This window comes from Oncorhynchus gorbuscha, linkage group LG08 (genome assembly GCF_021184085.1).
Source record: "Oncorhynchus gorbuscha isolate QuinsamMale2020 ecotype Even-year linkage group LG08, OgorEven_v1.0, whole genome shotgun sequence".
Classification (NCBI taxonomy): Eukaryota; Metazoa; Chordata; class Actinopteri; order Salmoniformes; family Salmonidae; genus Oncorhynchus; species Oncorhynchus gorbuscha.
Window position 1 is genome coordinate 955,437 of NC_060180.1, and position 15,933 is coordinate 971,369.

General features: G+C 42.7%; 1 protein-coding gene across 2 annotated transcripts; it reads left to right on the top strand.

The window, feature by feature from the left end:
• Positions 1–35: 35 nt before the first annotated feature.
• LOC124041076 (inorganic pyrophosphatase-like) lies at positions 36–15,120 on the top strand. Of its 2 annotated transcripts, XM_046358237.1 has the most exons (12): positions 36–314; positions 4,942–5,006; positions 5,243–5,296; positions 5,532–5,651; positions 8,344–8,430; positions 8,957–9,083; positions 9,409–9,536; positions 13,167–13,252; positions 13,986–14,055; positions 14,168–14,207; positions 14,391–14,457; positions 14,560–15,120. In XM_046358237.1, the coding sequence occupies exons 1-11, from the start codon at positions 83–85 to the stop codon at positions 14,411–14,413; spliced, it is 1,032 nt and encodes a 343-aa protein (XP_046214193.1). In that variant the 5' UTR covers positions 36–82; the 3' UTR covers positions 14,414–14,457; positions 14,560–15,120. The 2 variants fall into 2 exon arrangements, with proteins under 2 accessions (XP_046214193.1, XP_046214192.1); XM_046358236.1 differs by having other exon boundaries at positions 40–314; positions 14,391–15,120.
• Positions 15,121–15,933: the final 813 nt, after the last annotated feature.

A 15,933-nucleotide genomic window follows, 5' to 3' on the forward strand; every position in this document is an offset into this window, starting at 1 on the left:
ACACACACACACACACACACACACACACAGATCAAGCCTGACGTCACCAACCCCTGCGTTGCCATGGCCATAAGAGGAGCACATGCCTCCTGCTCACACTCTCCTTCACACTCCAACCTACGGTCTTAACCTACTAGTTAACCTGCATGACGAGGCGATGGGCTTCCCATTGTCTACTCCTACAGGCAGTACAGGAAGTACGCCCACTAGCAGCAGTACCAAGAAGCAGACTGAACAAAATAGGGCAGTAGACATGAGCTTCACCATCGAGGAGAAGGGCAAGCCCAACACACTGGACTACAGGGTGTTCTTCAGTGAGTGACCAGCTCTTTCAATACATCACTGTATAGTTTGGTATATATATATATATGGAGCTAAAGACATTAGACTGTAGTTGCGTCTAGCTCGGTACGTAATGAACTAGCTTAGTGGTGATAGCTACACAGCTTGACATGTACACACTACAGTATGTCTCTCATGCTACAGTATAGGGATCTACAGTGTAGGCATCTACAGTATGGCTCACATGCTACAGTATAGGCATCTACAGTATGGCTCACATGCTACAGTATAGGCATCTACAGTATGGCTCACATGCTACAGTATAGGCATCTACAGTATGTCTCTCATGCTACAGTATAGGCATCTACAGTAAGTCTCATGCTACAGTATAGGCATCTACAGTATAGACATCTACAGTATGGCTCTCATGCTACAGTATAGACATCTACAGTATGTCTCATGCTACAGTATAGGCATCTACAGTAAGTCTCATGCTACAGTATAGGCATCTACAGTATAGACATCTACAGTATGGCTCTCATGCTACAGTATAGACATCTACAGTATGTCTCATGCTACAGTATAGGCATCTACAGTATAGACATCTACAGTATGGCTCTCATGCTACAGTATAGACATCTACAGTATAGACATCTACAGTATGGCTCTCATGCTACAGTATAGACATCTACAGTATGACATCTACAGTATGTCTCATGCTACAGTATAGGCATCTACAGTATGTCTCTCATGCTACAGTATGGCTCTCATGCTACAGTATAGGCATCTACAGTATGTCTCTCATGCTACAGTATAGGGATCTACAGTATGTCTCTCATGCTACAGTATAGGGATCTACAGTATGTCTCTCATGCTACAGTATAGGGATCTACAGTATGTCTCTCATGCTACAGTATAGACATCTACAGTATGTCTCATGCTACAGTATAGGCATCTACAGTATGTCTCTCATGCTACTGTATAGACATCTACAGTATGTCTCTCATGCTACAGTATAGGCATCTACAGTATGTCTCTCATGCTACTGTATAGACATCTACAGTATGTCTCTCATGCTACAGTATAGGCATCTACAGTATGTCTCTCATGCTACAGTATAGGCATCTACAGTAAGTCTCATGCTACAATATAGGCATCTACAGTATAGGCATCTACAATATGGCTCTCATGCTACAGTATAGGGATCTACAGTATGGCTCTCATGCTACAGTATAGGGATCTACAGTATGTCTCTCATGCTACAGTATAGGGATCTACAGTATGTCTCTCATGCTACAGTATAGGCATCTACAGTATGTCTCTCATGCTACAGTATGGCTCTCATGCTACAGTATAGGCATCTACAGTATGTCTCATGCTACAGTATAGGCATCTACAGTATGTCTCTCATGCTACAGTATGGCTCTCATGCTACAGTATAGGGATCTACAGTATGTCTCTCATGCTACAGTATAGGGATCTACAGTATGTCTCTCATGCTACAGTATAGGGATCTACAGTATGTCTCTCATGCTACAGTATAGGGATCTACAGTATGTCTCTCATGCTACAGTATAGGCATCTACAGTAAGTCTCATGCTACAGTATAGGCATCTACAGTATAGACATCTACAGTATGGCTCTCATGCTACAGTATAGACATCTACAGTATGTCTCATGCTACAGTATAGGCATCTACAGTAAGTCTCATGCTACAGTATAGGCATCTACAGTATAGACATCTACAGTATGGCTCTCATGCTACAGTATAGACATCTACAGTATGTCTCATGCTACAGTATAGGCATCTACAGTATAGACATCTACAGTATGGCTCTCATGCTACAGTATAGACATCTACAGTATGTCTCATGCTACAGTATAGGCATCTACAGTATGTCTCTCATGCTACAGTATGGCTCTCATGCTACAGTATAGGGATCTACAGTATGTCTCTCATGCTACAGTATAGGGATCTACAGTATGTCTCTCATGCTACAGTATAGGGATCTACAGTATGTCTCTCATGCTACAGTATAGGGATCTACAGTATGTCTCTCATGCTACAGTATAGACATCTACAGTATGTCTCATGCTACAGTATAGGCATCTACAGTATGTCTCTCATGCTACTGTATAGACATCTACAGTATGTCTCTCATGCTACAGTATAGGCATCTACAGTATGTCTCTCATGCTACTGTATAGACATCTACAGTATGTCTCTCATGCTACAGTATAGGCATCTACAGTATGTCTCTCATGCTACTGTATAGACATCTACAGTATGTCTCTCATGCTACAGTATAGGCATCTACAGTATGTCTCTCATGCTACAGTATAGGCATCTACAGTATAGGCATCTACAATATGGCTCTCATGCTACAGTATAGGGATCTACAGTATGGCTCTCATGCTACAGTATAGGGATCTACAGTATGTCTCTCATGCTACAGTATAGGGATCTACAGTATGTCTCTCATGCTACAGTATAGGCATCTACAGTATGTCTCTCATGCTACAGTATGGCTCTCATGCTACAGTATAGGCATCTACAGTATGTCTCATGCTACAGTATAGGCATCTACAGTATGTCTCTCATGCTACAGTATAGGGATCTACAGTATGTCTCTCATGCTACAGTATAGGGATCTACAGTATGTCTCTCATGCTACAGTATAGGGATCTACAGTATGTCTCTCATGCTACAGTATAGGCATCTACAGTATGTCTCATGCTACAGTATAGGCACCTACAGTATAGGCATCTACAGTATGTCTCATGCTACAGTATAGACATCTACAGTATGGCTCTCATGCTACAGTATAGGCACCTACAGTATAGGCATCTACAGTATGTCTCATGCTACAGTATAGGCATCTACAGTATGGCTCTCATGCTACAGTATAGGCATCTACAGTATGGCTCTCATGCTACAGTATAGGCATCTACAGTATGGCTCTCATGCTACAGTATAGACATCTACAGTATGTCTCATGCTACAGTATAGGCATCTACAGTATGTCTCTCATGCTACAGTATAGGGATCTACAGTATGTCTCTCATGCTACAGTATAGGCATCTACAGTATAGGCATCTACAGTATGTCTCTCATGCTACAGTATAGGCATCTACAGTATGTCTCTCATGCTACAGTATAGGCACCTACAGTATGTCTCTCATGCTACAGTATAGGGATCTACAGTATGTCTCATGCTACAATATAGGCATCTACAGTATGGCTCTCATGCTACAGTATAGACATCTACAGTATGTCTCTCATGCTACAGTATAGACATCTACAGTATGTCTCTCATGCTACAATATAGGGATCTACAATAGGCATCTACAGTATGTCTCTCATGCTACAGTATAGGGATCTACAGTATGTCTCTCATGCTACAGTATAGACATCTACAGTAAGTCTCATGCTACAATATAGGCATCTACAGTATAGACATCTACAGTATGTCTCTCATGCTACAGTATAGGGATCTACAATAGGCATCTACAGTATGTCTCTCATGCTACAGTATAGGGATCTACAGTATGGCTCTCATGCTACAGTATAGGGATCTACAATAGGCATCTACAGTATGTCTCTCATGCTACAGTATAGACATCTACAGTATGTCTTTCATGCTACAGTATAGACATCTACAGTATGGCTCTCATGCTACAGTATAGACATCTACAGTATGGCTCTCATGCTACAGTATAGATATCTACAGTATGTCTCTCATGCTACAGTATAGACATCTACAGTATAGGCATCTACAGTATGGCTCTCATGCTACAGTATAGACATCTACAGTATGGCTCTCATGCTACAGTATAGACATCTACAGTATGTCTCTCATGCTACAGTATAGGCATCTACAGTATGTCTCTCATGCTACAGTATAGGTATCTACAGTATGTCTCTCATGCTACAGTATAGGTATCTACAGTATGTCTCTCATGCTACAGTATAGGCATCTACAGTATGTCTCTCATGCTACAGTATGGGCATCTACAGTATGTCTCTCATGCTACAGTATAGGCATCTACAGTATGGCTCTCATGCTACAGTATAGACATCTACAGTATGACTTTCATGCTACAGTATGGCTCTCATGCTACAGTATAGGCATCTACAGTATAGGCATCTACAGTATGTCTCTCATGCTACAGTATAGGCATCTACAGTATGTCTCTCATGCTACAGTATAGACATCTACAGTATGGCTCTCATGCTACAGTATAGACATCTACAGTATGGCTCTCATGCTACAGTATAGGCACCTACAGTATGTCTCTCATGCTACAGTATAGGGATCTACAGTATGTCTCTCATGCTACAGTATAGGCACCTACAGTATGTCTCTCATGCTACAGTATAGGGATCTACAGTATGTCTCTCATGCTACAGTATAGGCACCTACAGTATGTCTCTCATGCTACAGTATAGGCACCTACAATAGGCATCTACAGTATGGCTCTCATACTATAGTATAGGGATCTACAGTATGGCTGTATGTGAGTTGATGAGTTCCATGTTGGCGTAAGTCCTCCACGTTACTGTTCATTAATAATCAGGTTGTTTGAAGTTACTGCAATGCATTAGTACAGTAGAATGTTTCTGATTTACTGTGCATTCATCACTGTCTCTCTACACAGGAAATACTGAGGGAAAATACATCTCTCCATTCCATGACATACCAATGTATGCAGATGAAGCTCAGGTGTGTGTGTGTGTGTGTGTGTGTGTGTGTGTGTGTGTGTGTGTGTGTGTGTGTGTGTGTGTGTGTGTGTGTGTGTGTGTGTGTGTGTGTGTGTGTGTGTGTGTGTGTGTGTGTGTGTGTGTGTGTGTGTGTGTGTGTGTGTGTGTGTGTGTGTGATTAATCAACAATCATTATTTAATTGTGTTTTTCAACATAAATGTGGTGATATCTGAAACATTGGTTATTTCCTCCAACAGAACATCTTCCATGCGGTTGTTGAGGTACCCAGATGGACCAATGCAAAGATGGAGGTTAGTTTCACTACTTGTCTTGTGGTCGTATGATCCTTTGTTAGCCTCTGTGTACGGCACCTTGAAAGAAGCTCTGGTGAGACAGAGGTGAAGTTCTCGTTCCACTCCAATTAGAATGAGCAGTATGGTTTATTCAGTATTCTATTGCAAACGCATAGTAAACAGGTACAGAGGCATCCGTCACTTAATATCTCCGTTCGTTGGATTCAGGTGAATGTTGTATTGTTTTCCTCAGATTGCCACCAAAGATCCTCTAAATCCATTGAAGCAAGACATCAAGAAGGGGAACCTTCGTTATGTGGCCAACGTGTTTCCACACAAAGGATACATCTGGAATTATGGAGCCATCCCTCAGGCAAGTTAAAGGGGTGGACCATCTCCCTCAGGCAAGTTAAAGGGGTGGACCATCTCCCTCAGGCAAGTTAAAGGGGTGGACCATCTCCCTCGGGCAAGTTAAAGGGGTGGACCATCTCCCTCAGGCAAGTTAAAGGGGTGGACCATCTCCCTCAGGCAAGTTAAAGGGGTGGACCATCTCCCTCAGGCAAGTTAAAGGGGTGGACCATCTCCCTCAGGCAAGTTAAAGGGGTGGACCATCTCCCTCAGGCAAGTTAAAGGGGTGGAACATCTCCCTCAGGCAAGTTAAAGGGGTGGACCATCTCCCTCAGGCAAGTTAAAGGGGTGGACCATCTCCCTCAGGCAAGTTAAAGGGGTGGACCATCTCCCTCAGGCAAGTTAAAGGGGTGGACCATCTCCCTCAGGCAAGTTAAAGGGGTGGACCATCTCCCTCAGGCAAGTTAAAGGGGGGTCAGGGAACATCTCCCTCAGGCAAGTTAAAGGGGTGGACCATCTGGACCATCTCCCTCAGGCAAGTTAAAGGGGTGGACCATCTCCCTCAGGCAAGTTAAAGGGGTGGACTACCTCCCTCAGGCAAGTTAAAGGGGTGGACTATCTCCCTCAGGCAAGTTAAAGGGGTGGACCATCTCCCTCAGGCAAGTTAAAGGGGTGGACCATCTCCCTCAGGCCAGTTAAAGGGGTGGAACATCTCCCTCAGGCAAGTTAAAGGGGTGGACCATCTCCCTCAGGCAAGTTAAAGGGGTGGACCATCTCCCTCAGGCAAGTTAAAGGGGTGGACCATCTCCCTCAGGCAAGTTAAAGGGGTGGACCATCTCCCTCAGGCAAGTTAAAGGGGTGGACCATCTCCCTCAGGCAAGTTAAAGGGGTGGACCATCTCCCTCAGGCAAGTTAACCACGAGTGGAACATCTCCCTCAGGCAAGTTAAAGGGGTGGACCATCTCCCTCAGGCAAGTTAAAGGGGTGGACCATCTCCCTCAGGCAAGTTAACCAGGAGTGGACCATCTCCCTCAGGCAAGTTAAAGGGGTGGACCATCTCCCTCAGGCAAGTTAACCAGGAGTGGAACATCTCCCTCAGGCAAGTTAAAGGGGTGGACCATCTCCCTCAGGCAAGTTAAAGGGGTGGACCATCTCCCTCAGGCAAGTTAACCAGGAGTGGAACATCTCCCTCAGGCAAGTTAAAGGGGTGGACCATCTCTCCCTAGAATAGAAACATTTCGGTTAAATGTATTGAAAGTTTATCAAATTGAATGAATTCTGAAGCATCTATAGGGGTTATGAATGATGTCTGAAGCTTCTATAGGGGTTATGAATGATTTCTGAAGCATCTATAGGGGTTAAGATATTTCTGAAGCAGTAGTATCTGGAAGGGTGGTTAAAAATATTTTGGAAAACTAAAGTTTGCATTTGTTTGTGGCATCTGCACAGAAGGCCATGGAAAGAGGAAAGTCAAATACCTTATGAATGATTTATGAAGCATCTATAGGTGTAACAGAATAATTTTAAACCGTCCCCTCGCCCATACCCGGGCGCGAACCAGGGACCTTCTGCACACATCAACAACAGTCACCCACGAAGCATCGTTACCCATCGCTCCACAAAAGCCACGGCCCTTGCAGAGCAAGGGTAACTACTACTTCAAGGTCTCAGAGCAAGTGACGCAACCGATTGAAACGCTATTTAGCGCGCACCGCTAACTAAGCTAGCCGTTTCACATCCGTTACATAGGGGGTTATGAATGATTTCTGAAGCATCTATAGGATGTATGAATGATTTATGAAGCATCTATAGGGGTTATGAATGATTTATGAAGCATCTATAGGGGTTATGAATGATTTATGAAGCATCTATAGGGGTTATGAATGATTTATGAAGCATCTATAGGGGGTTATGAATGATTTATGAAGCATCTATAGGGGTTATGAATGATTTATGAAGCATCTATAGGGGGTTATGAATGATTTATGAAGCATCTATAGGGGGTTATGAATGATTTATGAAGCATCTATAGGTGTAACAGAATAATTTTAAACCGTCCCCTCGCCCATACCCGGGCGCGAACCAGGGACCTTCTGCACACATCAACAACAGTCACCCACGAAGCATCGTTACCCATCGCTCCACAAAAGCCACGGCCCTTGCAGAGCAAGGGTAACTACTACTTCAAGGTCTCAGAGCAAGTGACGCAACCGATTGAAACGCTATTTAGCGCGCACCGCTAACTAAGCTAGCCGTTTCACATCCGTTACATAGGGGGTTATGAATGATTTCTGAAGCATCTATAGGATGTATGAATGATTTATGAAGCATCTATAGGGGTTATGAATGAATTCTGAAGCATCTATAGGGGTTATGAATTATTTATGAAGCATCTATAGGGGTTATGAATGATTTATGAAGCATCTATAGGGGTTATGAATGATTTATGAAGCATCTATAGGGGTTATGAATGATTTATGAAGCATCTATAGGGGGTTATGAATGATTTCTGAAGCATCTATAGGGGTTATAAATTATTTCTGAAGCATCTATAGGGGTTATAAATTATTTCTGAAGCATCTATAGGGGTTTATGAATGATTTCTGAAGCATCTATAGGGGTTATGAATGTTCTATAATGCCTTTTATAAGTTGTGGTTTATTTAAAATAGAACCAGGTTATCAATCACTGTTCTCTCATCTTTATTTATTTCTCAGACATGGGAGGACCCAGGCCATAAAGACGCAGATACAGGATGCTGTGGTGACAATGACCCTGTTGACATCTGTGACATAGGATACAAGGTACTGCACTACAACTTTATTGAATGGAGGAAACCTTCTGTTACTCAGTGTGTGTTTTCTTCTTGTCTAAGGAACATGGTTGTGTGAATGTACTGTCTTCATTCATAGTCTTCTAATTTAAATGTTGTCAATCTCATTCTCTTTCTCTCTCTTTCTCTCGCTCTTTCTCTCTTTCTCTCTTTCTCTCTCTCTCGTTCTCTCTTTCTCTCTCGTTCTCTCTCTCTCTCTCTCTTTCTCTCTCTCTCGTTCTCTCTCTCTCGTTCTCTCTTTCTCTCTCTCTCTCTCTCTCTTCTCTCTCTTCTCTCTCTCTTTCTCTCTCGCTCTCTTTCTCTCTCTCTTTCTCTCTCTTTCTCCTTCTCTCTCTTTCTCTTCTCTCTTCTCTCTCTCTCTTTCTTTCTCTTTCTTTCTCCTTCTCTCTCTTTCTCCTTCTCTCTTCTCTCTCTTTCTCTCTTTCTTTCTCTCTCTCTCCTTCTTCTACTTCTTCTTCTTCTTCATCTCTTCATCTCCCTCTCGTTGTGATTTTGAGGTGTGCTCTCGTGGAGAGGTGATTAAAGTCAAGGTGTTGGGCACTCTGGCTCTGATCGACGAAGGAGAAACAGACTGGAAAGTCATTGTCATCAACATGGAGGATCCAGAGGCCAACAACTTTAACAGTATGAGGACATCTAATACATATTCAGAATGTATTGGGATTTATATAACACTTTTTAGAGGCCCTTCAATAGACTAGCATCCTGTCCAGAATGATGTACTTATACGTCAAGCTGCCTCCCGCTACAGAAACAGGAGCCGGTGTCAGTATGTAGTGAGTTGATGGGCCATTCTGACTTGGACAAGGTTACTTACTTTCTTTCAGAGACCTTTTAAGACACTGAGTGTCTGTCTGATATCTGATCAACAGTTACACAGTAGTGGGTGTTTTTAAATGTGTTTGTGGCTAACCATGGAATACACATCTTCTTCTTGTTATCAATGCAGATATTGATGACGTAAGAAGACTCAAGCCTGGGTATCTGGAAGCTACATTTGAGTGGTTCAAAAAATATAAAGTTCCCGATGGAAAACCTGAGAACCAGTTTGCATTTAACGGAGAGTTCAAGGACAGGGTAAAAATACCGTTTTCACCTGTATGTTCTGCACAGAAGGCCAACAAGAGCAAAGCCCAAAAGCAAGACATTGATATTGATGTCAGTTACTATTGGATTCTTCCTCTAAATCAGGGATGTCAAACATATGGCCCGCAGGCCGAAAGGGGGTCCAATCCGGCTCGCGAGGGGGTCCAATCCAGCACACGGCTGGTATGAGTAAAATAAACGTGTAGGAAAACTAACTCAATATACTTTAAAATGACTCAAACCAAATAGAAACTGTGTAGCAGTGATAATAATCACCCAAATGAAAACTAGACAGTCAGGAAGCATGGGAAACTAGACAGACAGGAAGCCTGGGAAACTAGACAGTCAGGAAGCATGGGAAACTAGACAGTCAGGAAGCATGGGAAACTAGACAGTCAGGAAGCCTGGGAAACTAGACAGTCAGGAAGCCTGGGAAACTAGACAGTCAGGAAGCCTGGGAAACTAGACAGTCAGGAAGCCTGGGAAACTAGACAGTCAGGAAGCATGGGAAACTAGACAGTCAGGAAGCCTGGGAAACTAGACAGTCAGGAAGCCTGGGAAACTAGACAGTCAGGAAGCCTGGGAAACTAGACAGTCAGGAAGCATGGGAAACTAGACAGTCAGGAAGCCTGGGAAACTAGACAGTCAGGAAGCATGGGAAACTAGACAGTCAGGAAGCCTGGGAAACTAGACAGTCAGGAAGCCTGGGAAACTAGACAGTCAGGAAGCATGGAAACTAGACAGTCATGAAGCATGGGAAACTAGACAGTCAGGAAGCATGGGAAACTAGACAGTCAGGAAGCATGGGAAACTAGACAGTCAGGAAGCATGGGAAACTAGACAGTCAGGAAGCCTGGGAAACTAGACAGTCAGGAAGCCTGGGAAACTAGACAGTCAGGAAGCATGGGAAACTAGACAGTCAGGAAGCATGGGAAACTAGACAGTCAGGAAGCATGGGAAACTAGACAGTCAGGAAGCACAGGGGAACTAGACAGTCAGGAAGCATGGGAAACTAGACAGTCAGGAAGCCTGGGAAATTAGACAGTCAGGAAGCATGGGAAACTAGACAGTCAGGAAGCCTGGGAAACTAGACAGTCAGGAAGCATGGAGAACTAGACAGTCAGCATGGGAAACTAGACAGTGAGGAATCATGGGAGACTAGACAGTCAGGAAGCCTGGGAAACTAGACAGTCAGGAAGCATGGGAAACTAGACAGTCAGGAAGCATGGGAAACTAGACAGTCAGGAAGCATGGGAAACTAGACAGTCAGGAAGCATGGGAAACTAGACAGTCAGGAAGCATGGGAAACTAGACAGTCAGGAAGCATGGGAAACTAGACAGTCAGGAAGCATGGGAAACTAGACAGTCAGGAAGCATGGAAAAGACAGTCAGGAAGCATGGGAAACAGTCAGGAAGCATGGGAAACTAGACAGTCAGGAAGCCTGGGAAACTAGACAGTCAGGAAGCCTGGGAAATTAGACAGTCAGGAAGCATGGGAAACTAGACAGTCAGGAAGCCTGGGAAACTAGACAGTCAGGAAGCATGGAGAACTAGACAGTCAGCATGGGAAACTAGACAGTGAGGAATCATGGGAAGCATGGGAGACAGTCAGGAAGCCTGGGAAAGACAGTCAGGAAGCCTGGGAAACTAGACAGACAGTCCTGGGAAACTAGACAGTCAGGAAGCCTGGGAAACTAGACAGTCAGGAAGCATGGGAAACTAGACAGTCAGGAAGCCTGGGAAACTAGACAGTCAGGAAGCCTGGGAAACTAGACAGTCAGGAAGCCTGGGAAACTAGACAGTCAGGAAGCATGGGAAACTAGACAGTCAGGAAGCCTGGGAAACTAGACAGTCAGGAAGCATGGGAAACTAGACAGTCAGGAAGCCTGGGAAACTAGACAGTCAGGAAGCCTGGGAAACTAGACAGTCAGGAAGCATGGAAACTAGACAGACAGTCAGTCAGGAAGCATGGGAAACTAGACAGTCAGGAAGCATGGGAAACTAGACAGTCAGGAAGCATGGGAAACTAGACAGTCAGGAAGCATGGGAAACTAGACAGTCAGGAAGCCTGGGAAACTAGACAGTCAGGAAGCCTGGGAAACTAGACAGTCAGGAAGCATGGGAAACTAGACAGTCAGGAAGCATGGGAAACTAGACAGTCAGGAAGCATGGGAAACTAGACAGTCAGGAAGCATGGGGAACTAGACAGTCAGGAAGCATGGGAAACTAGACAGTCAGGAAGCCTGGGAAACTAGACAGTCAGGAAGCCTGGGAAATTAGACAGTCAGGAAGCATGGGAAACTAGACAGTCAGGAAGCCTGGGAAACTAGACAGTCAGGAAGCATGGAGAACTAGACAGTCAGCATGGGAAACTAGACAGTGAGGAATCATGGGAGACTAGACAGTCAGGAAGCCTGGGAAACTAGACAGTCAGGAAGCATGGAGAACTAGACAGTCAGCATGGGAAACTAGACAGTGAGGAAGCATGGGAAACTAGACAGTCAGGAAGCCTGGGAAACTAGACAGTCAGGAAGCCTGGGAAACTAGACAGTCAGGAAGCATGGGAAACTAGACAGTCAGGAAGCATGGGAAACTAGACAGTCAGGAAGCATGGGAAACTAGACAGTCAGGAAGCATGGGAAACTAGACAGTCAGGAAGCATGGGAAACTAGACAGTCAGGAAGCCTGGGAAATTAGACAGTCAGGAAGCCTGGGAAATTAGACAGTCAGGAAGCATGGGAAACTAGACAGTCAGGAAGCCTGGGAAACTAGACAGTCAGGAAGCATGGAGAACTAGACAGTCAGCATGGGAAACTAGACAGTGAGGAATCATGGGAGACTAGACAGTCAGGAAGCCTGGGAAACTAGACAGTCAGGAAGCATGGAGAACTAGACAGTCAGCATGGGAAACTAGACAGTGAGGAAGCATGGGAAACTAGACAGTCAGGAAGCCTGGGAAACTAGACAGTCAGGAAGCATGGAGAACTAGACAGTCAGCATGGGAAACTAGACAGTGAGGAATCATGGGAGACTAGACAGTCAGGAAGCCTGGGAAACTAGACAGTCAGGAAACATGGGAGATTCCTCACTATGGTTAGAGGAACATGGAAATACAACCGGTATTCAGTGAGGCCCTCCGGACGAAAAACAATGCTTTGACATCCCTGCTCTAAATCAATCATAGGACAGGTGGCAGGGTAGCCTAGTGGTTAGAGTGTTGGACTAGTAACCGGAAGGTTGCCAGTTCAAATCCCCGAGCTGACAAAGTACCAATCTATCGTTCTGCCCCTGAACAGGCAGTTAACCCACTGTTCCCATTGTAAATAACAATTTGTTCTTAACTTAAAAACTTAAATAAAGGTAAAAAAACAAATGTAAACACACAATAGAATAAAACAGTGTATTGCAATGTAAGTACACATTGTTACTCTTTTTTTATATTGAAATATGGAACTCGATTCCCATAGTGCACTACTTTTGATGGGCCCTGGTCAAAAGAAGTGCACTATAAAGAGACGAGGGTGCCATTTGGGACACAACGTACTTTCTGCTCAGTACAGAGAGTAGTATAGTGGAGGTGTATGCAGAGTTTTATTTTCTTATTTGACATGCTCCCCCCAGGACTTTGCTCTTAAGACAGTCAAGGAGACTCATGAGTTTTGGAAGGCGCTGATCTCCAAAAAGACCAACGCTGGAGAACTGAACTGGTGAGACTGAGATATAGATTTACAATCTCTGTGTAATATGGCCGTCTGTTCAATAGGCTGTCAGTGATGCGGATGCATTGCTACGAAGACAAGTAACTATTAACAACGATAAAGCAATATAAGACGGTTTAGTTCAGTCAATGGCTTGTTTTTACTAAAATAGTTCTATTTGTGTTTTTACAGAGTCTTCTCAACTAAAACAGTTCTATTTGTGTTTTTACAGAGTCTTCTCAACTAAAACAGTTATATTTGTGTTTTTACAGAGTCTTCTCAACTAAAACTGTTCTATTTGTGTTTTTACAGTCTTCTCAACTAAAACAGTTATAGTTGTGTTTTTACAGAGTCTTCTCAACTAAAACAGTTCTATTTGTATTTTTACAGTCTTCTCAACTAAAACAGTTCTATTTGTGTTTTTACAGAGTTCTATTTGTGTTTTTACAGAGTCTTTCAACTAAAACAGTTCTATTTGTGTTTTTACAGTCTTCTCAACTAAAACAGTTCTATTTGTGTTTTTACAGAGTCTTCTCAACTAAAACAGTTCTATTTGTATTTTTACAGAGTCTTCTCAACTAAAACAGTTCTATTTGTATTTTTACAGAGTCTTCTCAACTAAAACAGTTCTATTTGTATTTTTACAGAGTCTTCTCAACTAAAACAGTTCTATTTGTGTTTTTACAGAGTCTTCTCAACTAAAACAGTTCTATTTGTGTTTTTCTCCCATCTTCTGATCCAGTACCAACACCTGTGTCACAGACAGTCCATTCTGCTGTTCCACTACTGATGCTAAGGCTGTTGTTGATGCCGTGAGTTCCTTTCACTTATCATACTATTTGGCTTATCCTACTAAAACAGCTTAGCAGTAATATTAATGTGTGCTTGATAAGTAATATTGATAATAATGATATTGTCTTGTAGGCATGTGTTTTTGGCCCTGAAGACCCTATTCCAAGTGCAGGTGTGTATTTCTTTTGTTAGTCAATTACATTGGTATGTGCTTTGACATGAAATGAATCTTATTTAAATTCAATACACCTGTGATTTATTTCCAAAATATCTCTATACGTTATCTATATATCTATATATTCAACTTTATTGGATTTCACACTTACAATTGAAAATGTTCTACTTCTTTTCTCAGTTGACAAATGGTTCTATGTCTAAGTGAACTGACCCAGAAAGAAGAGCCTTCAGATTGGACCAAAATGGTTCTATGTCTAAGTGAACTGAAAGAAGAGCCTTCAGATTGGACCAAAATGGTTCTATGTCTAAGTGAACTGAAAGAAGAGCCTTCAGATTGGACCAAAATGTTTTCTCACCTGAACGGAAGAATATACTTGAAACATTTACATTTAAGTCATTTAGCAGACGCTCTTATCCAGAGCCACTTACAAATTGGTGCATTCACCTCATGACATCAGTAGTATACCAGATATTTACTGTACTGTCTCTCAGTAGTATACCAGATATCTACTGTACTGTCACTCAGTAGTATACCAGATATCTTACTGTACTGTCACTCAGTAGTATACCAGATATCTTCTGTACTGTCACTCAGTAGTACATTTACATTTAAGTCATTTAGCAGACGCTCTTATCCAGAGCGACTTACAAATTGACAGAAAACATGTGTAGTATAATTACAGTTTCCCATTTTTAGTATGAATTGTGATTGATGCTTGTCCTCTTAACATGACAAGTACTCAAACCAAGGAAGCCTGTTCTTTATGTTTATTATATTTCTCAAATGTGTAACAATATGACCTTTATAGTCCGTCTAAACCTCTGCACTTTACCGTGTCTTGCATCATGTTGTTTGATACTGAAATAGGAAAATTGTCATTAATCTTCAAATAAATACCATCATCACATCCCCCTCCTCCTGTTCTGAACACGGTCTTTACTCGTATCTAGTGGTCCTGTATCACAACACAAGCCTTATAGCAGATCCCCCTCCTCCGGTTCTGAACACGGTCTTTACTCGTATCTAGTGGTCCTGTATCACAACACAAGCCTTATAGCAGATCCCCCTCCTCCGGTTCTGAACACGGTCTTTACTCGTATCTAGTGGTCCTGTATCACAACACAAGCCTTATAGCAGACAGAAGAAAAGCTCTTTAAACAGGTGTGTTGAATAAAATCGGTTTCCTTGAAGTTGGCACTTACCCGGAAATCACACCGTGAAAAGAACTGCTGAATAATCACACCATCCAACACTCCTCCACTGCCAAGAGGAAACGATGGGAGCTACTAGATGCAATGTCTAAATATAATGCCTATGATATAATGCAGAGGATGTGAGGTATTTTATGGGAAAGGTAGGTGAAAGGTGAATGCCATAAACCCTATTTATTTGTAACCCATTATTTTTATCTCTACTTTTCACATTATTCCACTGAAAATCTACCATTCCAGTGTTTTACTTGCTATATTGTATTTACTTCGCCACCACGGCCTTCTTTTTATTTGCCTTTACCTCCCTTATCTCACCTCATTTGCTTACATTGTATATAGACTTATCTTTCTACTGTATTATTGACTGTATGTTTGTTTTACTCCATGTGTAACTCTGTGTTGTTGTATGTGTCTAACTGCTTTGCTTTATCTTGGCCAGGTCGCAATTGTAAATGAGAACTTGTTCTCAACTTGCCTACCTGGTTTAAATAAAGGTGAAATTAAATGTT